This window comes from Vespula pensylvanica, chromosome 2 (genome assembly GCF_014466175.1).
Source record: "Vespula pensylvanica isolate Volc-1 chromosome 2, ASM1446617v1, whole genome shotgun sequence".
Classification (NCBI taxonomy): Eukaryota; Metazoa; Arthropoda; class Insecta; order Hymenoptera; family Vespidae; genus Vespula; species Vespula pensylvanica.
Genome location: NC_057686.1, coordinates 12,431,718 through 12,455,135, shown reverse-complemented (window position 1 = coordinate 12,455,135; position 23,418 = coordinate 12,431,718). Strand labels below are relative to the sequence as shown.

Genomic DNA, 23,418 nt, shown 5'->3' with positions numbered 1-23,418 from the left:
TTAAAAAATATAAAATTGATGAATGAATGCGTGTGTATGTTTATTACACATATATTTGTAAGTACTCTTTTTAACGTATTTTAAACATATTTTAAATTCTTTGAAAATGATCAACTGATATGTAAAAATACATTATCAAAGAGTAAAAGCAATTTAAGATAAATTTAAAGAACTATTAATTCTGAAATATTTAATTTTTTTTACATCAAATTAAAACTTACATAAAACTTAATTTAAAATATAACATTTCACACACAATAAAAAAGTCGCATAATACTGAAAAGCAATGAAACTAAAAATTCTTCAAAATGGCAATATCTTTAATTTATGAAGAAGAAATTAGCATGATCTTTATGAACTGGTAAGTCAGTGTGACGAAATAATGATAATTAATTCTTTTAAAGTTTATAAAATTTCTATTTAAACATAAATACATTAAAATATATATAACAAAGTATTTAATAAGTGAATTTGGGCTTCACACCCTGCGTGGAACACACTTAATACAAAAACTTTTGTACACTGTTTTTATGTCAACTCTTGTTCATTGCAAGAAAAAAGAAATTATAAATAATTTCTAAACCTTAATATAATTATTTTAATATAGTTCTTAATATTTCTGTTGCCACGTGCATCGTTTGATCATCCACTAATACAATATCAAACTCCTCCATATAATTAGCCAGATTTTCTTCTGCCTATAAAATAATATTAAAATATTTCCAAATTTCCAAATATATCTAAAGCATTAATTAATCAGAAAGGATCTTACTTTATCATACAAAAATCCAATTTTTAAAACTGCTACCGTATCATCCATACCATTTACCATATTTGCATCTCCAGTTGTATCACCCATTAGTAATACATGTCGTCTTCCTTCAATAACTTTAAAATATTCTTGTTCAAGAGCATGTTCATTTTTATTAAAAACATGTATCAGTTTTTTGTTTTTGAATCCATCTATTTTTGTACCATTATATTTAAGAAAATTCGATATAATTTTAACATTATTAAAGAAAACTTTATGACATTTTAGAATAGCTTCTACAACATCCCCTAAACCAGCACTGAATACGAGAACTGGTATGTTAGCATTATTTAATTTTTCCAAGAATTCTTTGGTACCATCGCGTAAAGGTGTACCGTATTTTTCTGCAACTTCAGACAATTCTTTTGGATCAAATTCTATTCCTTTTAATAATTTTTCAGCAGCAATCATCCAATCGCTCATGGCTTCTATTTTTTCTTTTAGAGATAAATTTGGATCAATTTCTATAGGTCTGTATTTGTGATATAATCGTCTAGACTCATTCGTATACTCGGATGGTAATTGATTACATTTTCCAAATAAACCTAAAATTAAAAATATAAATACAAGCAATACAATATATGTTAACGCAAATGATACTTATTATACAAAAATTAAGACATCAAACATTTGTTATAAAATCTCATATAAAACAGGATATATAAATCTTATCTGTTTAAATATATAGGATAATATATATATGCACATAAAATATAAATTACCAAAGCTGCTGAGCACCAATTTGCCATCAACATGTTGTTTGGTTAGTGTTAAGTCAAAATCTGTGACAATCTGTCAAACATTTATAAATTCTTATTCATGCATGTATTTAATGTAAGTTTGAAATCTGTTATAAAAAAAAAAATAATTTCATAAATGTACCTGTAAATGGTCTGCTCCACCCCGTAGCATAATATTAATAATATTTATTGTAGCGTTTGTATCCTTGATATAAACATGTTTTGACTTTAAAATAGGAAACTGTGAATAAAAAAAAAAAATATAACATAATCCATAAATAAAATTCACATATAATATATATGATTTACGGTACGTACGTCGTCGATAGTAATTTTATCCGGCATCTTTCTGCAATGCAAAAGAAACCAAAATTGACAAAAATAATATTTCTTAATTGAATTAACAATTGCACGTCATTGAATCTTCGCTCTTAAAATCTCTCTTCAGTGTTCTCAATATAACTAGTTCACCCTTGACCTAGTAAATTACTAATCCACCAACCCGAAAAACTTAGGGTCGATTCATGCATTTCAGTTCAATCTCAGTTCAAGTTCCGTTTCGATTGTTCAGTTACAATAATTTTAACATATAGTATGTAATTTAAATGTGCACTTCCGTTTAATCTCAAAATTATTTCGATCAACGATCGTCATATTTTCTCTATTATCCTAGATCATCGTCAACGATGTTTATTTTAGTAACTTTAACAACTTGCAGTCTTTTATATATAAAAACTAATAATAAATAGCAAATACGATACAATTGATTTATAACTGAAATTGATTGCGAGTTATGACTGTACGGAATGAGAACGGTACGCAAATTGCGTTGATACTGAACTGAAATGTGTAAATTAAATTTGAAATAATCATCTATCGTATATTTGTAATAAGACTATATTATTATCTTATAAGTGGAAGGATTGCCGATGAAGTGAGGTAGAAAAAGTTACTTTTGTACCGACTTCCCAACCATCTTGCAGGCTACCCACGAGTGCCACCTTATAGAAATTTGATGGCTGAGAAAACAGAAGCTTATAACGTATTCTTTCTTCTAAAAGGAATTAGATCTCAACGCGCCTTCGTCGACACCATACTTCGTACAAGTAATATTTTTAAAAAGGTGTTTTCGAACTTGCGATAAAAACGCCTGCGTATGACGTTGCAGCTGAAACGATTTGTTTTCGCAAATTGCGATAATCTTGTTTTGTACATAACGACACGAATTTTTATCTTTTGTGAATAAATCACGATCTTAAAGTCTAGTCGCGTCTCTTCCGTGATGGTCTCTAATTCCTTTAGCACGCACTTCTTCCGTTGTGCGCAAGGTATTATGCGCAGGCGGTTAAATTTAAAATTGGAAATTTATTTTAAAGGCGGAAACCATTGTAAACGCGCATAAAAGTAAAATATGACATACTATTTAAAGTTTTTAAGAATCTATTAAAAATTGTCTTAGATTTTTAGAAATGTATTAAATTAATAAGTTGTTGATTGTTTTTTAATCTCCAAATAATGTCTTCTGGCATGCGAGTTAACATCCCACTTTATTCTTTTTTTCGAAATAAACAATTATCGCGCATGTGCATAACAAACAAAATTCTCTGGTAGACAGAAAGAATGATATCCTGATGTTTTCAACTTTTTCCCGACTTAACTGATAATCTAGTTTTATTACGTATAATGATCTATCAAGGTTCTTGATACGACAAGTTAACCAACAATACTGTTCCAAAATTTCCATTAGATTGTTGGGCATCATACTGTACAGAACAAAAATCATCAACATAGATATATACATATAATTTTTTTATTGTATTTCTTTCTTCTCTTGTTTTTGTTTGTTTGTTTGTTTTTTTTTCTTTTTTACTTCAATTATAACTTTGATCATGTTTTTACGAAAAAATATAATTTTCAATGGCGCTGCTAGCATGGAACTTTAGAACAATTCTGACGTATGAAAATGCGCTTTGATATGCATTGACTTGGAAGATTAATTTTTAACAAGAAGTTGTTGAGTTTTAGCTTATCTTGTGAAACTATTGAAATAATATTGACAAATATGAGCGAAGACGATTCCTCTGAGAATATATCAGATACAGATTATGTCAATTATTCCGTTATGTTAGAATCGGGCCAGTTTGACAATAAAGAATTAGGTACAATGAGAGGCGATAGTATAGGAGATACTGTTTATAGTGCAAAATGGATAATTAATACGCTTATCTCTTTATCAAAGGTATTTTTAAATCAATAACGTCTATATATTAAATCTTTGTACAAATAATACTATATCATTGATTATTTAGGTTCAAGATGTTGGTTGGACGCAGAAATTAGAAAATGATTTGTGTATACTATGGGATATGACAGCTGAGAAGGATATAGCCATGTATTTATATGAAAATGACTTTCTAAAAATAGTTGAAGCTTCTTTAGAAACTTCTACTGTACCTAGATTAACAGTATGATTTACCAATATTATCTTTATCAAACAAATATGCATTGCTTTAAAAACAATGTAAAAAATATGTCATACATTAGCGATAGGCCACTTTTTAATCAATCTGATAAAATCATTTATTTTTAGGAGATATTATTTGGTATTATTGGTAATATGAGTTGTCAAACAAGTATATTACAATCTATGGGAAATAATAAGCAACTTGTCAAAACAATCTGGAGAAATCTTTTATCAGATGATACAGAATCTTTACTTCAGATTTTTAGGTTATTACAAGCAGTGGTTTGGGATATTCAAAGAAATCCTGAATCCCAATGGGTAAAAAATATTAAAGAGTGTGATTTTTTTAGCGAAGTTGTGATTTTTGTATTAAATAGTTCTACTAACAGTAAGTATTATACTGTGTTTGTATTATAAACTATGTATTATAGCAGTTTTAGATTTTATTTATAAACATTACAGATGATCTGCTCGTTACAACTTTAGATTTATTACTTTCAATTTCACAACTAAGCGATACCAACCTTCTGTTAGAATTATTTAACATAGAAAAACTGGTTTCTGCACTTTTAGAGTGTTTTATGCAAGTTATTCCGCAACAAAAATCTCATTTCACAGAAGCAGAATTAAAAGTGATAGAAAAATGGCTCACTGTATTGTCTACTGTAGTGAAATTTGATCAGATAACAAATAATAAAAATAGTAAAGACATTATGAAATTAATGGAAATTATATTTAAGATATTACAGCCATATAAACATAAAAGTAATTTAATTCCAATTGACGAGAATTCTGCTTTGTGTATTCAGGAATGTATTGAAATAATATTATACATTCAAAAAACTAAAACATGTATTATACCAGAAATAAACAGTATTATAATAAACATCATCTGCAAACTTAAATCAGGTATTTGTATAATAGTATCAATGATTTAAAATATTACCATACATTGATTTCATATAGAAATATTATCAAACATATTTTGCAGCTGAACAAGATGATTTTAAAACTCGTCTGGATGATATAACTATTGAACTTATTGACTACTTAGAAAGATATTGGGTGGAAATGTTAGGAATATATACTACTGACCACATAAAAGATATCCTATGTATATGTAATAAGCAAGTTGCAAATAGTTTGGTTGAATTCATTAAACTACGACCTAATGTATCACAGTTTAAATTAGAGAAGTTATTAGAAGCATATTCTTGCCTCTCGTAAAACAAATATATTAAGCTAATGAAACAAATGGATTTTATATATTTATGAGTTGTTATTTAAATATATTCCATATAATTTCCTAAAAATATATCACAATAATCACATAATCCCTTAAATATAAAAAATTTCATCTCCTTACATTCTATCTCCTTCTTTTTTTTATATTTTATAATATTTCAATTATAAGTAATTGTCTCGTCGAATAAAATGGATTTACCGAAAATTATACTATTTATTTTATATTTTTATGAAATATATAAACAGATAATTTTTGTTTTTTAAAATAAAAAAATATTAATTTTTTATTTACTTTCTACATTCTGTGGAATATATTATTGATATACTTATTTTCATTATAATAAAATATGTATAATGCATAATAATGCAAATACATTTATAAAATGCAAGAGGTCAATTAAAAAAGCGTCGATAGAATTATTATGAAATATGTTATTATCGTGTTATCGTTATGACTCTTATTTTAAATTCGATAAAATAAGATAACTTCGCGTAATTTTTCTTTTACACTTACTTATCCTCTTATAATTCTCTTATCAGTTTCGACTTTTGAATAAAATTTTCTTTTCAGTCATTATTTTGCATTTCATAAGAGAACATTAACGTGATACAGACCGATTTGAAAAGCATAATAAAAAATATAACAATGGATTATTCAACATTTTTTTCAAAGATCACTCTTAGAAGAAGGGGAAATCTGATACGGCAAATAAGTAAGATTTGAAACATATTTTATTGAGCGAGATAAAAATTTATTCTTTATAGATTTTTATCACGCTCAATTGTAACTATCATAAAGATTTCACTAATATATTTATCATTCGATATATTTTATACATTTCACTATAATATTATATCATATATTTTATTATAAATTCTAGCTGAGACTTACTTAAACAGTAATAATCCAGATGCAATAAGTTTTGCTGGTGGATTGCCAAATACCGAGACTTATCCTTATAAAGAATTAAACGTGATCTACAAAGATGGAACATGTTCGAAACTCGAAGGTCAAGAATTAGCATCAGCACTTCAATATGGATCTGCTAGAGGGTAAAGTATTACAAAATAGTATTTTTTATTTTATATATCGCAACGTTTTTGCGTAGATATTTGCCTTTGATGAAAAAGTTCCGAGAATTTCAATCCAAATGGCATAATCCTAAATGGAAAAATTGGGACGTAATATTTACTTGTGGTTCGCAAGATGCTTGTTCCAAAATTTATGAGATGTTTATTGATGAAGGTGATCCAATTATGGTTCAATCACCAACATATACAGCTACTATCAATACAGTGAGTGAACGAAAATTGTTAACTATATTTAAATTATTAATTACAATATAATTAAATTGTTATGCAATTAAATTTTATCTATATCATATTGTATGTAGACTATTTAAAAAAAAAAACATTCAATATTAGATAATAGAATACATCATACTGAGTAAAAAAGTCTAGTAAACAACCGTTTCTCCTAAGTTATTTATCGGCGAAGAATGCACTTTGCTTTACAAATATCTTCATAAAAAGAAATCCAAAGAGTTGAAATTGGGTGATCGAGAGGATCTTGCAACTGGTCCACCTCGTCCAATCCACTGAAATGAGTCCGATTCGCGGAAACGTTGATCAAATTTTGAAACAACGCTTCGATTAGAAAAATTTTCCATGTAAAGACATCAAATTACTGATAACTGTCTAATTGCCGATGTAATTTTGAAGACTAAGTGAAAGTATTCAGAATACGATTTATCGTAAAAAAACATCGCACGTGATGATAGAAGCCAGTAAGTCTATCATGATACTAACATACAAAAATATTTATATCTCAGAAATGGTTGACCTTTCAACCTATGTTTGCTAAGACTTTTTTACTCATAGTATGTTCGCTGTACTGTATAAATATTGAATGTTTTTTTTTGAACATCTTATATATACATATATATTTATTTATTTATTTATTTATTATACATAAAAATGGAAATAATATCTGTAAATTGTTTTACGTTATTTATTTAATTAAACATCGTTATCTCGATAATATATATCGATGACACTTTTTTTGTTTTAAACATTATATTTAATTAAATACTTTTATTATCTCAGGCAATGTTCAAATTACACTTTTTCAAAAAAATATCTTTACAAATACTAAATATTTGCTATTAATACGTATTTTTACTATAAACACATTAACATTTACAATATACTATTTTTCATCATATTTAAGACGAAGATGAATTGTAAGAAATATTTCTACTTTGGCTACAATTAATTAATAATCGATCATAATGTCGTGATTTCTTCTTTTTTCTTAACGAATTATAAGAAGTTCTTTGATGATAACATTTTGATATACCCGTTGCAGCTAGCATCCTTGAATGTTGATTTCATAGAAATTACCCAGGATGCTGATGGTATCATTCCTGGGCAAATAATTAAAGTATGCGAAGAAAGATTACGTGATGGAAGGCCATTACCGAAGGTAAATAAAATAAAATTAAAAAATTCAACGCAAATGAAAATTACGGAATAACTGTGTAAAAGTTGTATCTTGTGGGATTCTCGTAAAACTTATAAAAATTATTATTTAGTTAATATATATCAATCCTATTGGTGCAAATCCAACGGGAACTGTATTGTCCGAGAGCCGTAAGAAGCAAATATATGAATTGGCACAAAAATACAATTTCCTTATTATAGAGGACGACGCATACTATTTTATAAATTTTTTAAATAAACAACCTACGTCTCTCTTTTCGTTGGATACCGAGGGACGCGTAATAAGGTTGGATTCTATTAGTAAAATTATCAGCGCAGGTATGAGATTAGGTTGCATCACGGCTCATACTGAATTATTGACTAAGTTAATAATGCACGTAGAAAATAGCGTTTTACAAGCCAACTCATTATCACAGGTAAATAAAACACTTATATTTATCATTGTAGCGATAATAACAGAAAATATCATGTAAAAATTGTCAACAATCTTTTTATTTCGCAGGTTCTTTTGTTCAAATTATTTGACTTGTGGGAAAAGGATCGACTCGATCAACATTTCAAGAGTATTCAAGATTTTTATCGAACAAGACGTAACATTATGCTAAAGGAAATTGAAAAACACCTTACAGGTAATTGAGAGCACTTTATCTTACTATAAAAAACATTGCGTACAATCTTATCGGATTTAATTATAAATCATTATAACATGAATAGGATTGGCTGAATGGACAGAGCCTAAAGGTGGTTTCTTTATATGGCTGAAACTAATCGGAATTGATGATACATCAAAATTTATAATGGAAAAGTGTGTACCCAATGGTATTTTCATAATCCCTGGAAATGTATTTAATTATGACATCAATAAGCCGGATCAACATATACGTTTATGCTATAGCTATGGAACTCAAGAGGAGATTGAAAGGGTCAGTTCTTTATGATTTGTTTAGGTACAATTTCAAAAAGTAAGAAATATTTATTATATAATGATAATTTGTTTGTTATATATAGGGACTCTCAAAGCTGGCAGAATTGATACGAAAAGCTTCTAAATTATCGATTTATAAATGATTTTATAGTTAATTTTATCTAATGTTTCTAATTTCGTTTTAACTATAAATAAATTAATTACGAAATGTATTATATATCTTGTTGACATTTTAAGAGACAAAAGAATAGAAAATGTTGGAAAAATAATATAGAATATTCTTCTCTCAAATAAAATATAAAAACGACAATAATTGGCAATTGAGTATTTTTAATCTTATTTTTCTATTATAAATATTTTGTTCGAAATATCGTTAAAAATTTCAGTTACATATATACTTACATAACATTCTAACAAGTACCTAATATACACATGTATTTAATGTACTAGATGTATAAAGTTACTGTATACTGCATTCGCAGTATGCACGCAATACTAATTCTTGCATGCAATAGAATCGATTGTTATCGTCAAGTAATAAATATATAAAAAGTTTATATTTATCTCTTAGAAAATTGCTCATATACGTTCATACGTACGAACGTATCTATTTTATATCGTAGGAAAAAGATTCAAATATTCGACTTAACAGTTAATACGATCCTATTCCAAACTCTTATTGTTTTCTTTTTTTTCTTTTTTTTTTTTTTTTTAATAGGTATATATCTGACAAAATACTTATAATATAGATTAGCCAAAATACATAACATACATATAAAGTAGACACGATGGACGCTGATGAACTAATGGATAAAATTATTAATATCATTGCAGATAATGAAATAATTACAGATGTTTTAATTCGTAAAATATAAAATGTTTGTTTCGTTAAATTAATAGAGTAGAGTACCAATTAATCTTGTTAGCAAAGGATCAAAAAAATGAGGTACAAATAACTCAAGAACATAAATAATTTAAATGAATTTTCATAATTATTTTATTAGAAGATTGCTATATATATACATATATATGTATATATATTATACACATAATATCGTATATATTCGTTTTCATGAGTATATAAAAGTACAGGCAAACACGTAGTGTTTTTAAGAAATTGTTTTATTATAAAGTACATAAGTTGTATCAACGATAGTACGGGATCACGATATCAATTCACATTTGACTGTTGATAATGGGCACTCTACTATATTAAATTTCATATCGTGAAAATATGAAGAAATAACTTAAATAATTATTTTCTAGAATTGACTAATTTCAATTTGAAACGTAAATGTAAAACGAAATGTACGTATATCTTTTTCTTTTTTATTCGTTCGAAATAATATTAGATATAGACCTATCTAAAGGTAATCTATTTTTCAATTACATTTATATATCGCACGTATAATTTATCTTTACCACACATTATACGGTTAATTATAGAATCGTAAAGAAGCGAGGTTTTTACAACGATCTTATTCTAAACGAGAGAAAAACGAAACGTTGCAATAGAAGAGAACGCAGAAAATAATAATAAAATTACCAGAGGAAATTGTTCAAGCACAAATTATCTAAAACCTCCTTTTACTTTCTATTGAATCAGTCGAAAATACCCGCAGAGCAGTCTGTTACAATAGCTTTTTTACTTGTATATAATAATGCAATATTTACTATTGACAATAAAACTACTACACGTCTATTATTTTCTGGCAACGGATTATTATCACATCGTTTTGGATGCTGGTCATCGAAAGTTTTGACTATTATGTATTATACGATTTATTTACGATTGACACTGTAAACAAAAATAACAAGAATTTCAATATGACTTTACATTAAATACTTTCATTATACTATGACCTATGTCAACGTTATTAGGAATTTCATATGACAGCGCCATAATTTGTTTATTATCCTTTTTTTGTTTCTTCTAACGAATAACTCGTCGCAAATTTGATACGTTATCAATGGCTCATCCTAAGAAGGACCCGAAGGTCCTTTGCTAAGCAATACTTTCATGCCGTTTAATCGACGGTAAAAAATTTCAATATGTAAACTAATTCCATATGATGACTTTCGATATAACTACAATGACTATTTATTTACTTACTACTATTATTATTTTTATTATTATATTTTTATAACTATTATTATTATTATTATTATTATTATTATTATTATTATTATTATTATTATTATTATTATTATTATTATTATTATTATATTCGATTTAAGTTGCCTATACTTTTACGTTATTTTTTATTCGACATTATATATTTCTGGCGCTGCGAACGGTCGTTTAGAAATCCTAATTCACTTTAAATATTCATAATGCTGTATGGCAGATGAATATATTCGAATAATCAGAGAAATTTGTTTAATTCAGTCGCTTCGACTTTCGTTGAAAACATTTTTGCCGACAAAAATAGGCAAATTAACAACATATTAGCGTAAGTCTAGCGCGGCGACTTAACTCTAAGCGTATTACGTTAGGAGGAAATGTGGCAATTAATCCACACAATGACTTTAGACAACATTATACATCATATATATATAGGTTAAAATATTTCAGTCCCTAAATAAATACTCGGAAAAGTGGGATTACAATCCTTCAGAATGTTAGAACAGTACCAAAGTGAAATTCATTCAACTTATCAGTACAGCGCAATACGCCTTTCGCGAACACACATTTAAGTTATAATAATAAAAAGTTACTAAGGATATAATTTCAGGATCCGTGCACTAATAATTCAATCGAACAACGTCAACACGCATTCCTGATCAAGTTGAAGAGTTTGCTTCTCAGAATATAGCTTAAAAAAAAAGTATCATTGCTCTCGTTGTTCCTACTGTCCCAGTCTTAAAAATAAAAATGAGGCGTTACATAAATCCATGTAGATCGATCTTTCTCTTTATATATATATATATCTCGGAATTCTTATTAGAAAATAATTCTCATTCGCTACGTACGTAGCTATTGCTCGATGAATTGGTGTAAGAAAAATCTTGAAAATTGAATGTAATGTGAAGTATCATTTCTCATATCAATCTGATATCTCATCCGTGCTTTATTTCTTATACAACTATCGTTTCACCTCATCTTTTCCCATCGGCCAAATGCTCGGAATCAAAAAATTTTGAACGATACATATTATTCCGAATAGCATATACCGTCACCAAATGTGATATTCCCTAAAAAAAAAAAAATTATTCAAAATTTATCGAGTCTGTTGCGTAAAAACGAAAATAGGAAAGAAAACTGAACAAGAAAAAAACAAGAAAAGAAAAATGATCTCTGAACGACAGCTCCCATCAACAAAATTCCGAGCAAACGGTTAAATGTTTGGAATTAATATAAAAATAGATGTCTCGCGTGTTTAGCTCGTAAGAAAAGTGGAAGAGAGGCAACGAAACCGTATACTCAAAGCGCGTACGGATACTCCGCGAGATAATTTTTGATGATTGGTGGCAGATGTTCGGTAGGTAACTTGTTCTTGTTGACGCTTAATCGTGCCAAGTGAGAAAGGGATCTAACTTCTTTGACCAAAGGTTTCGTGAGGTAGATTTGACTGTAAAGTTGGCCGCTAAAATCGACCCAGACCTCTCTCCTATGCTCATCTATTCTTTTCGAATACTCGACGTAATGTTCTAACATTTTGATAGGACAATCGAAGAGCGGCATGGCAAGAGCGAATCTTGGTTCTGCGTCTAGCCTAAAGCGTCTAAGAAAATAGTGTACTCTGACGGATGTTGGACCCCTTTCGGTTTGCACGGAAACAGCAAAGGTGTATCTGCTGTCCGAGCTATCTCTCATCAACCATCTGCCAACGGCAGCGTTCTTAAGAAGACTTTCACTTTGTTGCCAGCTTAGACCCTCGTGATACCATCCGCACGTTTGAAGAAGTTTCTTCACCTCCAGTAATTTTGCTCTATCCTTGTCTATCAGGTAGGTATCAAAACCCCAAGGGATAACCCAAGAAACAGGTGTAGTTGGTGTTTCCTCTCTTCTTTCGGTATTATTGTAAGTACTCCCGTTGTCGCAATCTTTCATGACGGAATCGTTCCTAACACAATCGTCCTCTGACTCGACGATACCACCACCGTTGAAATTGTTACAGCTTCCGATACCCGCGGAACGTTCAGGACAGTTGGAATTCGTTCTAGTTGCCGTTATATTCACAAAACATTGACCTAAATTCGCCGGCAATTGAACAGTAGCGTTCACTTGAATCTGAACGCCGCTAGAAGGATGAAGAAGAGATTCGTGATCGTTTGAGTTCTTCGAAAAGTCTCCTATGGACGGATTAAATTGCAACCCATTATTAACCATCATTATGTTCCCTTGACAAAGATTTCGAACGTCGTTGTGCGAGCAATCAGACTTCTTTTCCATGCAACCGGACTGCGGTCGCGAACAAAAGACCGGATCTTGAAAGGTAGCTCGATGTCTCGTCGTTGACTGCTGTTTCGATGGTAACTGTTCTTCTTTATCGTGAAACCTGTCGTGCGTTCGGGAATCTTGCTTGTGCGTTACTTTGATACTAGAAAATCCAGAGTCACCTTCGCAAAAATTATAACGTGGTCTATCGAAATCTTCGTCGATCGGCCGTTTTTCCGAGCAGACCTTCGACGAAGAACTCCTCCTGATACCCGGTAATTCTTGACATCCACTTGGTGGTATCAGAGTCATTCTATTCGAATAAATATCTTCGAGATTGGAAAAGGCACATCTGGTATCGTCGATTTGTTCGTCCATCGTCGACTTCGCAACTAAACTGTCGTCCTGATCGTCCGTCGATATTTTCGTTTGAACAAGACAACCTCCGCCCGACAATTTCGGACGAATTTCGACGTGCGGAGTCTGCACCAGGACGCAAGAATTGGTGCTTTGAATAAAACAACCTCCTGACTGTATACTGGGTGTTGAAATGGTCACGCTACCACCTGTCAGATCGCAAGTAGTCGTTATACGACATATCGAGGGCGATTGACGATCTTCCGTTTGCATTTTCGTCTGATCATCGGACTGGTCAGATCGTGGACACTTCGTTAGCCTCTCTGACGAATTACAAGTCGAGTTCTTCATCGGCTTATCGTTATCGCATGTCGAACCTTTCGCCGAGTCGATCGTTTCGGCGTCAACGATTCTTGTGACGGAACCGCAATGACGTCCGTCCGACTGGATAATAGCTGGCCCGTGAATGATCGTTGGTGCGTTTATCACACAACCACCACCGCTGGTATATCCTCTGGGCACCAACATACCGCCGTAGTAAGCCGACGTTTCCTCGAAGTTATTGTCCTTTTGCGTTGCTCTCGGATCGCAGCAACCGGTCGCCGGGAACCGATGGCGACAATTAGGACACATCACTGTCAGCATCTTGAAACTTAATTAGCTCGCGTCACCGTCGTAGAGTGAAGTACAACATTGGTGGCAGACCGTCACCTAAAATCATACAACGAAAAAGAAATAAATTAAACATTTTTCTAAACGAACATCTAAAAGCCTTGCGTGCTCTATAAAAAAATTGTGCAATTTGATTCCGTATATTTCAGTTTGCTGCATATTAATGTATAAAAGAGTTTCTTTTTTTATATTCAAAATCATTATATCTATACGGTCGAGTTATCATCGAACGTGATACAATAAACGTGTGTTCCAGCGTGACCGAAGCTTCTAAGCACCGCAGGAAGTAAGTAGTTACGTACTTCTAGGTAAATGGACACGCACATGCAAACACAGAGAAACGAATTCGTATTAAAAGACATGTTTCACGAATTCACGGTGTTGTTTGTTCTATAAGTCGTTTCGATAATCTATTTTCAAGCATCGAGTTGCTCGAATACAAGAGTGTATTTATAAACGAGACATATGCCTTGAATCGAGAAATTTATTAGAAGCTCCTTTTTTGTTCGGCAGAAGCGAAACGAAAAACTTCCGCTTCCTTTGGCTTTTACCTTATTTCTTCTCTCATCAAACGATTCTAGATTTCTCGTATTTCCGGTAAATGAAAGGGACCTTACCGAGAATATACATGCATACATATATATATATACACACACACACACACACGTTGATGGTAGTTAATGTTTTTACCACTTTTCTCCTTACCACGCGAACCATCCTGACATACGCGAATTATAGAAGTTATTATACTCTTTTATAAAGTGACGTGATTTTCTCAGAATATATTATTGACGGTTTACTACGAACGGAACGGCGGAAAGTTACAGGAGTTCTCCCTTCGATAAAATGCGACACAACGGTGTGCGAGTCTCGAGTATTGATCACAGAAATGATGATTCGCAATAGTAGGCGAATATCGAAGAAGCGTAGGAAACTTGCACGATTTTACTACGATATCGTTTTAAAGTATCCTTCGAATAGATTTGTCATATGTAAAACAGATAAGATTGAAAAAAGAGAATTACAAGATTTTCAAAATACGACGAAGAACAAAAATTTGTCCCGATCGATAAAACGTTTCAGTTTATTATATGAGTAATAATCTAGAAATATTACCGAAGACTTATCTCTATGAAAAGAAATCAATTTCGATTCGAATCTAGAGAGGGTATTTTTGTATAATCAAAAATGTATAATCAAATACGTCATGATTAACTCCGGCAATTTTATTTTTCACCTTATTTTTTTTTAATACCATTTGTCCCTCTCTTTCTCTCTCTCTCTCTCTCTTTTTCTCTATCTATCTCTATCTTGGTACTTTTAATTCCGTAAATCGAACAGAAGCGTGATAAAAACGTCACGAGTAAATTGCGTAAATCTTTCGAATGGAAGAACTGTACGGCATCTATATCACGATTTCTTAGTACTCGCGTGTTTTTGCGTCTATCCAAATAGTCTTACGCAACAATTTCAACGTAAATAATCGACGGAAGCGTAATAGAAAGAGATAGAGAGGGAGAAGCTGGTGATCGAAGTGATCATCTAGGAATGACGTTTCTCTCTCTCTCTTTCTTTCATGAATACAATGCTCTCAGAGTTAGATGAACAAGAGGAAAAGAGATTGCTGTGGGTAACTTTGTGAGCGTGTCATAAAGGAGCATCCGAATACTGGCAAATATTAGAGACACCACAAAGCGAGAGAGAGAGAGAGAGAGAGAGAGAGAGAATGAGAGAGAGAGAAAGAAAAAGAGATATGTCCATACAGACGGGAGAGTATATAAGAGTTTATTGTGAGTGTGTGGCCACGTGTGTGTCGGTGATTTCGTAGTATTAGTGGAGTAGCGCGAATGGCCGCTTCCACGAAGTCGAGTCTCGGCGTTCTGCCTCTGAGAGCGAGGGAGGGAAAGAGAGAGAGAGAGAGAAAGAGAGAAGGAGCCGATCCGGTGTCGCAATGCCAAAAGCTCGACCCTGTCCCGCCTTCTATACCAGTCCCTTCATCTCAACTTTCCTCTCACCCTACTCAACCCCTTTCTTTATTATCCTTTTTATTCTCATCTCCTCCCCTTTCTTCCAGGACCATATATATAAAAGTATAAAATGATCAAAAATCAAGGTAAGATAATCAGCTGACTTTCCAGCAAATTTCTTATCGAAATCGAAAACAACTACATATTATTATTACTTCCATGATATAAGATAAATAAACGTTATTTATATAAATTCGTCTTTCTCCGTTAATCTTAATGATTCTCAAGAAAAAGTAAACACATGTTTTTAATTCCAATCCTCTGACGAAAGCAGCATCATATCCACGTCCTATCGCGTCGTACCGTATCATTGTAACGAACTCACGCACGAAAACGACCGATAACGATGACGTCGATGATAACTTTTGGAAATATGTCATTCGCGATTCGTTCGAGAATTATCGCATTAACGCGCGGCTCGTTCCGCGAGCAAACGATTATACCGTACCCTTTTTATCTTCGGGGTCCATGGAATTCTGAAGGTGTACATTACGCGCATTTATACTCACGCTACTTCGAGGAAAAGTGATATCTCGTTAGAATCACTCGGTCTCTTTCCACGGCAAAAGAGAAAGAGAGAGAAGTCATTAGCTTTTCACATACATTTTCCTTCTCTCTCTCTCTCTCTCTCTCTCTCTCTCGCTCTCTCTCTCGCTCTCTATCTATCTGTCTATCTGATAAAGAAAGAGAATAAATTTACAATAACAGTAACAACAATAACAAAAAAAACAAAAAAAGATTGTAAGGTAAAGAACTTACAAATTCGAAGAAACGATCACTCAAGACTTCGTTAAAATCGATGACAAATTTTTTTCGGAATCGCGATTGGAAATCGAGCGATATTAAGAATTGTTTCATATGTAAGTACGAGGTACGCTATCATATGCACGAATATATACATGTATACATTATCAGCGTGAGTACATAAGTTTTAAAGGACGAGACGATATGGAATACTTAGAATCGTATTTCTCGAGCGACGTCATGAGTCACGTCAATCACACGTAAGAAAGATCGATCGATCAATCGATAGATTTCGTGTCACCGAATCGCTCCATGAAATCCGTCATCCTTCTTCCGTTTAAATACAACACGTCACACAGGCGCGCATGCATACAAACGCGCGCATACATAGAGAGAGAGAGAGACACATACACACGCCCACGTATACAGATATCGAGCTGTAAAATTATCAGCAGCCGTTCAGGGAAAGCCTTGATAGCGATCCCAGCTTACCTCGAATCGCTTAAATCCTTTGATAGTGATCTACGATACGATGTTACCGAGAATGAGAGAACGTGCGAAGGTTGTTCCATTAACGCGAACGACCTGCCCGTTCTTTTTTTTTTTCCTTTTTTTCTGTTTTTGTTGTCCTCTTTGCTTCAGTTTTTTTCTTGTTTTTTTTTTTTATTTCTCTCTGTCTCTTTTTTCTCCCCCCTCCCTCCCCCTCTCTAAACGTCATCGTTCGTAAAGCAGTCAGCCGCGGAACACGCGGCAGTGGGCGTGGACCTCCTACCGTTGTGCCTTTGAAAAAAAATTCGAACACCGTTCGAGAGGTTTCTTTTCCCCGAACTCTCCTTTTACACGTTAACTACGACCTCATTTGGGTTCGTCGTGCTCCATCCCCTTTTCGTTCGTCGTTCGCCACGATAAATCGTAGGAAGGAGACGGAGCACGTTCTTCTCCTTCCCCTCCCCTTTTCTCTACGCTACTAACAGCGACCTTGCGATCGTTCATCTCGACGCATTCGGAATATCGAGAGAACATTTTAAAAGCGGACCAACTCGGAGACGCAAGACCCAGGGGATGAGGAGACGAATCAAATTCGCGGAACTGTCCTACCATCTACCTACTTAACTAACTACACCTATTTGTCTATATATTTATACTCGGTCCTCCTGTCGGGTAGAATCTAAAAGCGTATTAACAAGAAAATAAGAAATTATTTTTGGCGCCATTCGCGTAGCGCCGCGACGCTCGACTTTTCAAAATAAAACGCGACACAAGGTACACGTGACATCGTGTCGTTAGACGATAATAGGATTCACTCGCGCATACGCAGACGAGTTTCGTCATACCGGACTCGACTTAGCATTTATTTTTGTGCGGACTTAATAAGTATCCGATTAAATTGGAATCGTGAGAGAGAGAGAGAGGAGAGAGAGAGAGAGAGAGAGAGAGAGAGAGAGAGAGAGAGAGAAAGGAGAACACGATGTATCCAAGTCCACTTTCTTATCCTTCGAGATAATGAAGGGTTTGCATTTCCACTTATTCAAGAATATCGACGAACACCAATATTACAATTTTGTATTCTTTGTAATCAAGTATATACTTAGAGCGAGAGATTAAACGATGAAAATAATGAGTTTGTACTCGACGTAAATCAAAATATTTCAAAAACAATATTATTAACGTTACTTTTAACGATAATATTCTTGTTTTTTTTTTTTCTTTTTTCTTTTTTGTTTTTAAGATAATCACTAAATTTAATAGGTCGAATTACCTCAATATATAATATATACGTACACGTAGGAGGCATTTTCGCGGGTTTCGTTTGAAAGATTGCGTGACGTCACTTTCAAGATAATTCCGTCCTCTTCTTCGCTCAACGAACTCTTTCGTCTCGTCCGTTCTCTATTTATCTCTCGTTTTCGTAGTTGTACTCTTTCTTGGAGGTGCGCGCGCGTGCTTTCTCTCTCTCTCCCTCCCTCCCCCCTTTCCCTCTGACCCCTCTTTCTTTTTCGAGCCCATATGGAAGAGACCCGACGTCATCGTCAGAACACGCACGTACGTGAATGAGGCAATCTCTGACGAACGTGTGGTCTTTTCTCTTGTCACAGTGTGCAACATATCTACCTAACGTACGCTCTTATTCGTGCTGTGGCGTGAATGCACGGTGAGTGGGTTGCATGCATATTTTATCATCATAAATGTATTTAAAAAGGAACGAAAGAGAAGGAGAGAGGGAGAGAGACACCTTGGATTCGTCCCTATTATGAACATAATAATAGAATAATGCGCCATTGTGCGTAACGTTAAAGCGAAGTCGACGTATTATTAGATATTATTATTAGTCTTCCCAGGAAAATCGTCTTCCTTTTTTTTCTCAGTATTTCACGCCGATAGGCTTGGAAGTTGTTTGGCTCGTTACGCTTACAAGCAACAGTAGGAAAGAATGCAGGTATAAAACGATGCGTAAGCGGACGATTCAAAATCTCTCTCTCTCTCTCTCTCTCTCTCTCTCTCTCTCTCTCTCTCTCTCTCTCTTTCGTTATCGAAAAAATCTTATAAAAATAAATAATAATATTAACGATAGTCATAAAATATAACTCGGTTTTCTTTTTGTTTTGTTTTGTTTTGTTTACCCAGCAAATTCTTCTTGCCCGAATGCAATTGATTTTGAATGACTCGAAACGTTCCGACTTTTTAACTTTTTTCCTCCTACATTTACCCCTTATCTTTACGCCTCGCTACATTTATCTTAAGTGGGAATAAAAAAAGAAACTTGCAGGCTGCTTCCGAGAACACAAGCATTTCCAATTAGCTTGTAACATCAATGAATATCCGAAAGAAACACTAACGAACTGGTTTGATAAGGTTCATAAGAATGCATTTAGCGTAATCGATTCTACGAAATCCTTCGTGGCTTATAATCTTAGTAAAGGCAACGGTAATGACGATTTCACGCTAAACGTTGCGTAGTCACATACAGTGCGTGCGCGTGTTATGCGTTTCCGAGACGTTGATAATATTATCAAATGGGTTAATTTCACACGAACGTCGCGATATATTATGTGCAAACAAACAAAACAAAAGAAAAAGAATCAAAAGGAAAAAAAGCAAGACGAATATTATTTTTCACATTTTCGCTAAGCACACTTCTAACCTATTTACCATGAAATTGTAAGAAAGAAAGAAAACAAGGAAAAAAAAACAAAGGAGTAAATTTGTTTGTATCCTTCCTGGACATTCGCGTTTTCGTCATTTCGCTCACGTCGATCCGATTCATCTTACGTACGTACGTACGTACGTACGTACACACACGCGCGCACACTCCCATACACATGTATATACACCATGCATACGTCACTCGAAACACTTCGTATGCAAATACGAAGCGATGGAACGATCGTCGTAGAACTTAATAAATTCAAGTAACGGTGTAACCGGGATTCGTTTACCGAGAATCCGAGTGCTCGTTTTTGATTCGAAAAAATTCGTCGATCCAATGAATATTCATTGGATACTATATAATAAAGAGAGAAAAGGAAACATCGAGTAAATAAAAAAAAGGAGATCAAATGCAAATGATTTCTCAGATTGCCGAGACTAAAGCGCTATTGTTAGAAGTCATAAAATCGATTCGTCCGAGTAAAATAAAGTCGTGAATTCTACGATTTTAGATTCGAAAGTGGGGAGGAAAGGAAAGGAAAGGGGAGGGGAATTCGGTCCGTCACAAAACGTATACCATTTCCTAGTAATACCTCTTTGCTTGTCCTTGAACACAAGCCACATTCTGTCAACCTTGAAACATATCACGGTACTGCTACATACATATGACTATTCTTTTCCTTTACCTCGTTTACTCGGTACATCCACTTAATTTTCTTGTAAATTTGATCGCTACGACCGCGAAGAGAAGGAGCATCTCCTTGGAAACGCGAATGAGAGTAGCAAAACGACTGGTATTAGCTTTTCCAAGAGTAAATGCGCGAGCTAACGATTTTCACGACCACCAGCGTGAAACTAATAAATAACAAGAAAAGAATTACGATCGGCGTTCTCGGTATTATTACGTAAAACGTCGACTCGCTCTTATTGTCTATGTTCCGTTTCATTTCCTCCATCGATTCTAACGGAATTAAAAATTTTTGCATTTCAATTGCATCAACGTACATACGTAAATTGAATACGCTAATTTTTACGGTCTAACATTCTATGATATAAGATATAAGTGATCGGATTGATTGTTCTTTATGACCTATTGTATATTATTTATGTAATGTATACTTGTTTCTATTTTACACATCTACATCTATTACGCATACACATCTATTAATTTTAAAGAGAAATGATAATTTCAAGATATTCAATTAGACCTGAATATTCTAAATTCTTACAAGAGATCAACGTAAATGAAACACTGAATAAGCGAATAGGATATTAAACTCTAATAATATTATCGGCTTAAGAATTACTTTTATGGTTTTATGAATTACATATATAGTGAATTTAGAATACATTTCTGCATCACTTTAATATTCTTTATATTTTCCAACTAAGAAATTTCCTTACTTTGAGGTTAGGACTTCCATAGTCAAACAATACTATAAACAGATTCCACTCATAATCTATGTTCTTTGAGACTTATAATAAACTAAATATCAATAAATATAAATCTTTCCAAATTTTATCTGCCACAATTAATAATTAATAATAACAAAGAGAATTTTTCTCTATTATCACTGTATCGGATACGCTTCAATTCTAAAAAAGAAAACATAGATTTCACTCGACAAAAGAAGAAAATAATTCTTTTGCAAAGAGATTATCTATGTTTCTATCTACATGCAAGTTTTGATCTATGCTTTATATAGTATATTTTGTATATTTTTACGTTATACATTTGTTGGAAAAAGTACTCGTTATTTTATAAACTTTTCCCAAGTTTTACTATCTTTTAGATATAATCTAAGACTGCTTGAAACGTACGTAATCATATCTTATATATCTCCGATTAATTTTGGAGCAAATACAGTTCAAATATTATAGAAAAATAAGGTCTTACTACAATAATGTAATACTTTTTTCATTCGCTTACCAATTATTTGTTCAGTAATTGTCTCGCCCAGGCCTTCTGCTTCAAAGAGTGCATTCAGGAATAGAAGAGAAGAGAAGAGAAGAGGAATAAAGCAGCGACGAATTGTCTCAAGGAGAAATTCTCAGAGAACTTTCCTCGAAATACATTTGGCTCGCACGTTCATAATTGCTTTCACCGTTTCCAAGAATCGTTATTCTTTACGGGGAACGTCGATGGGGGTCACACATCACTGTCGGACACTTAGTTGGAACACCAAACGTACGTTGTAGACGGGAAGAAAGTCGAAAAAGAAAGTCTCTCGTTTGTATCTTTTAAGAGAGCGTTAGAAAGAACGCCATTTCGATATATCTTGTAGCACGTTGAGACTTCCCTCTCTTTCCGTTTCTTCGAGGAACGACGTGTCCAGCTCGGCGAATGGGAGAGTGGAAAGGTATATGAAGAGAAAGAGAGAGAGAGAGAGAGAGAGAGGGAGAGAGAGAAAGAGAAGGAGACGAAAAGAAAGGAATCGAGATAGAGAAAAAGAGAAAAATATGGAGGATTTCTAAGAGAGTTTAAGACGTCGCGAGAAAAAGAAGGAAGAAAGAAAAACGAAGGTACGACCTTATCCGCGAGGATTCTCCACGAGCGACTGACAGAGCGACTCCTCTGAATGAATGTATAATTACCGACGCGGCCGCACGCGGCGGTAGGGTAGGCGGAGTGGGGATGAAGTACGAGAGAGCGATTGGGCGAACGACGGTGAGGGAAATCGTGGAAAGCGGGACAGTGGCTCGATGAAGTCTGAGAAGCCTCGCTTATTGCTGCCGCCGACGCCGTCGGCGAATGTGCAAGGGCCGAAGGCTCTCCCCTTCTTTTTCTCTTTTCTCTTTCTCTCTTCCTCCTTCTCCTTCTCCTCCTATTCTTTCGATACGTATACGCGCGTTTAGGCGAAAAGGTTTATGCCTCAGGGAAAAGTGGATTCCGCCTAACTGGTTTACGTACGAACTCGCTCGCATCGCGTCATCGTTCCTATCTGCGGAACTCGCGTATATATGCACTGTTCTGTAGCGGTACGGGCAACGAGCCATCCTACTCTCTATCTCTCTCCTTCTCTTTCTCTCTCTATCTATCTATCTATCTCCCTCCCTCTCTCTCTCTCTCTCTCTCTCTCTCTCTCTCTCTCTCTCTCTCACGTCCCGTCTGCGTTACGATATCCAAAGAACGTCAACGATTTCGCACGAAATCGAATGTCTACTCGAACGCGCGATATAAGCTTTTTAGGAAGACCCTCTTCCGATGGAAGTCAAATTCTTTCGATAGAAATTTTAAATAAGTTTTTATCTGAAGACAACTTTCTATTTTCTCTCTCTCTCTCTCTCTCTCTCTCTTTTTCTTTTTTTTTCTTTTTTTTTTATTAAGTCCTTTTCATCTTTTGTGAATTGAATTGCCTTCGTACGCACGTATCAATTGGAAGTAGCTCACGTATGTCATTGT

At 33.5% G+C, this 23,418-nt stretch overlaps 4 protein-coding genes across 6 annotated transcripts; 2 read left to right on the top strand and 2 right to left on the bottom strand.

The window, feature by feature from the left end:
- Positions 1 to 396: 396 nt before the first annotated feature.
- Positions 397 to 2,972, bottom strand: LOC122637550 (7-methylguanosine phosphate-specific 5'-nucleotidase). Its single transcript, XM_043829746.1, has 6 exons — positions 2,505 to 2,972; positions 1,870 to 1,900; positions 1,694 to 1,792; positions 1,534 to 1,603; positions 773 to 1,356; positions 397 to 698 (listed from the first exon to the last, which is right to left on the bottom strand). Exons 1-6 carry the CDS (start codon positions 2,525 to 2,527, stop codon positions 594 to 596), a joined length of 912 nt encoding a protein of 303 aa, XP_043685681.1. The 5' UTR covers positions 2,528 to 2,972; the 3' UTR covers positions 397 to 593.
- LOC122637542 lies at positions 729 to 22,972 on the bottom strand. Of its 3 annotated transcripts, XR_006329260.1 has the most exons (3): positions 21,946 to 22,972; positions 11,839 to 14,136; positions 729 to 740 (listed from the first exon to the last, which is right to left on the bottom strand). XR_006329260.1 is itself a non-coding variant. In XM_043829730.1 (2 exons), the coding sequence occupies exon 2, from the start codon at positions 14,068 to 14,070 to the stop codon at positions 12,112 to 12,114; it is 1,959 nt and encodes a 652-aa protein (XP_043685665.1). In that variant the 5' UTR covers positions 14,071 to 14,136; positions 21,946 to 22,972; the 3' UTR covers positions 9,792 to 12,111. The 3 variants fall into 3 exon arrangements, 2 of the variants coding, with proteins under 2 accessions (XP_043685665.1, XP_043685666.1); XM_043829730.1 differs by lacking the exon at positions 729 to 740 and having other exon boundaries at positions 9,792 to 14,136; XM_043829731.1 differs by lacking the exons at positions 729 to 740; positions 21,946 to 22,972 and adding an exon at positions 18,651 to 18,843 and having other exon boundaries at positions 9,792 to 14,136.
- On the top strand, positions 3,156 to 5,283 carry LOC122637546 (protein SAAL1). Its single transcript, XM_043829739.1, has 5 exons — positions 3,156 to 3,790; positions 3,861 to 4,016; positions 4,142 to 4,403; positions 4,478 to 4,924; positions 5,007 to 5,283. Exons 1-5 carry the CDS (start codon positions 3,614 to 3,616, stop codon positions 5,240 to 5,242), a joined length of 1,278 nt encoding a protein of 425 aa, XP_043685674.1. The 5' UTR covers positions 3,156 to 3,613; the 3' UTR covers positions 5,243 to 5,283.
- LOC122637547 (aromatic amino acid aminotransferase DDB_G0287711-like) lies at positions 5,818 to 8,899 on the top strand. Its single transcript, XM_043829740.1, has 8 exons — positions 5,818 to 5,973; positions 6,142 to 6,313; positions 6,370 to 6,556; positions 7,629 to 7,745; positions 7,855 to 8,178; positions 8,265 to 8,391; positions 8,477 to 8,685; positions 8,771 to 8,899. Exons 1-8 carry the CDS (start codon positions 5,907 to 5,909, stop codon positions 8,828 to 8,830), a joined length of 1,263 nt encoding a protein of 420 aa, XP_043685675.1. The 5' UTR covers positions 5,818 to 5,906; the 3' UTR covers positions 8,831 to 8,899.
- Positions 22,973 to 23,418: the final 446 nt, after the last annotated feature.

Coding starts and splice junctions, on each gene's coding strand:
- LOC122637546 (XM_043829739.1), top strand. CDS start 3,614: ATGAGCGAAGACGATTCCTCTGAGAATATATCAGATACAGATTATGTC. Junction 4,017..4,141: donor CTACTGTACCTAGATTAACA/GTATGATTTACC, acceptor ATTTATTTTTAG/GAGATATTATTTGGTATTAT. Junction 4,404..4,477: donor ATTAAATAGTTCTACTAACA/GTAAGTATTATA, acceptor TAAACATTACAG/ATGATCTGCTCGTTACAACT.
- LOC122637542 (XM_043829730.1), bottom strand. CDS start 14,070: ATGCTGACAGTGATGTGTCCTAATTGTCGCCATCGGTTCCCGGCGACC.
- LOC122637547 (XM_043829740.1), top strand. CDS start 5,907: ATGGATTATTCAACATTTTTTTCAAAGATCACTCTTAGAAGAAGGGGA. Junction 8,179..8,264: donor AAGCCAACTCATTATCACAG/GTAAATAAAACA, acceptor TTTATTTCGCAG/GTTCTTTTGTTCAAATTATT. Junction 8,686..8,770: donor CTCAAGAGGAGATTGAAAGG/GTCAGTTCTTTA, acceptor TGTTATATATAG/GGACTCTCAAAGCTGGCAGA.
- LOC122637550 (XM_043829746.1), bottom strand. CDS start 2,527: ATGGTTGGGAAGTCGGTACAAAA. Junction 1,604..1,693: donor GTGGAGCAGACCATTTACAG/GTACATTTATGA, acceptor AATGTTTGACAG/ATTGTCACAGATTTTGACTT. Junction 1,357..1,533: donor ATTGGTGCTCAGCAGCTTTG/GTAATTTATATT, acceptor TTTTAATTTTAG/GTTTATTTGGAAAATGTAAT.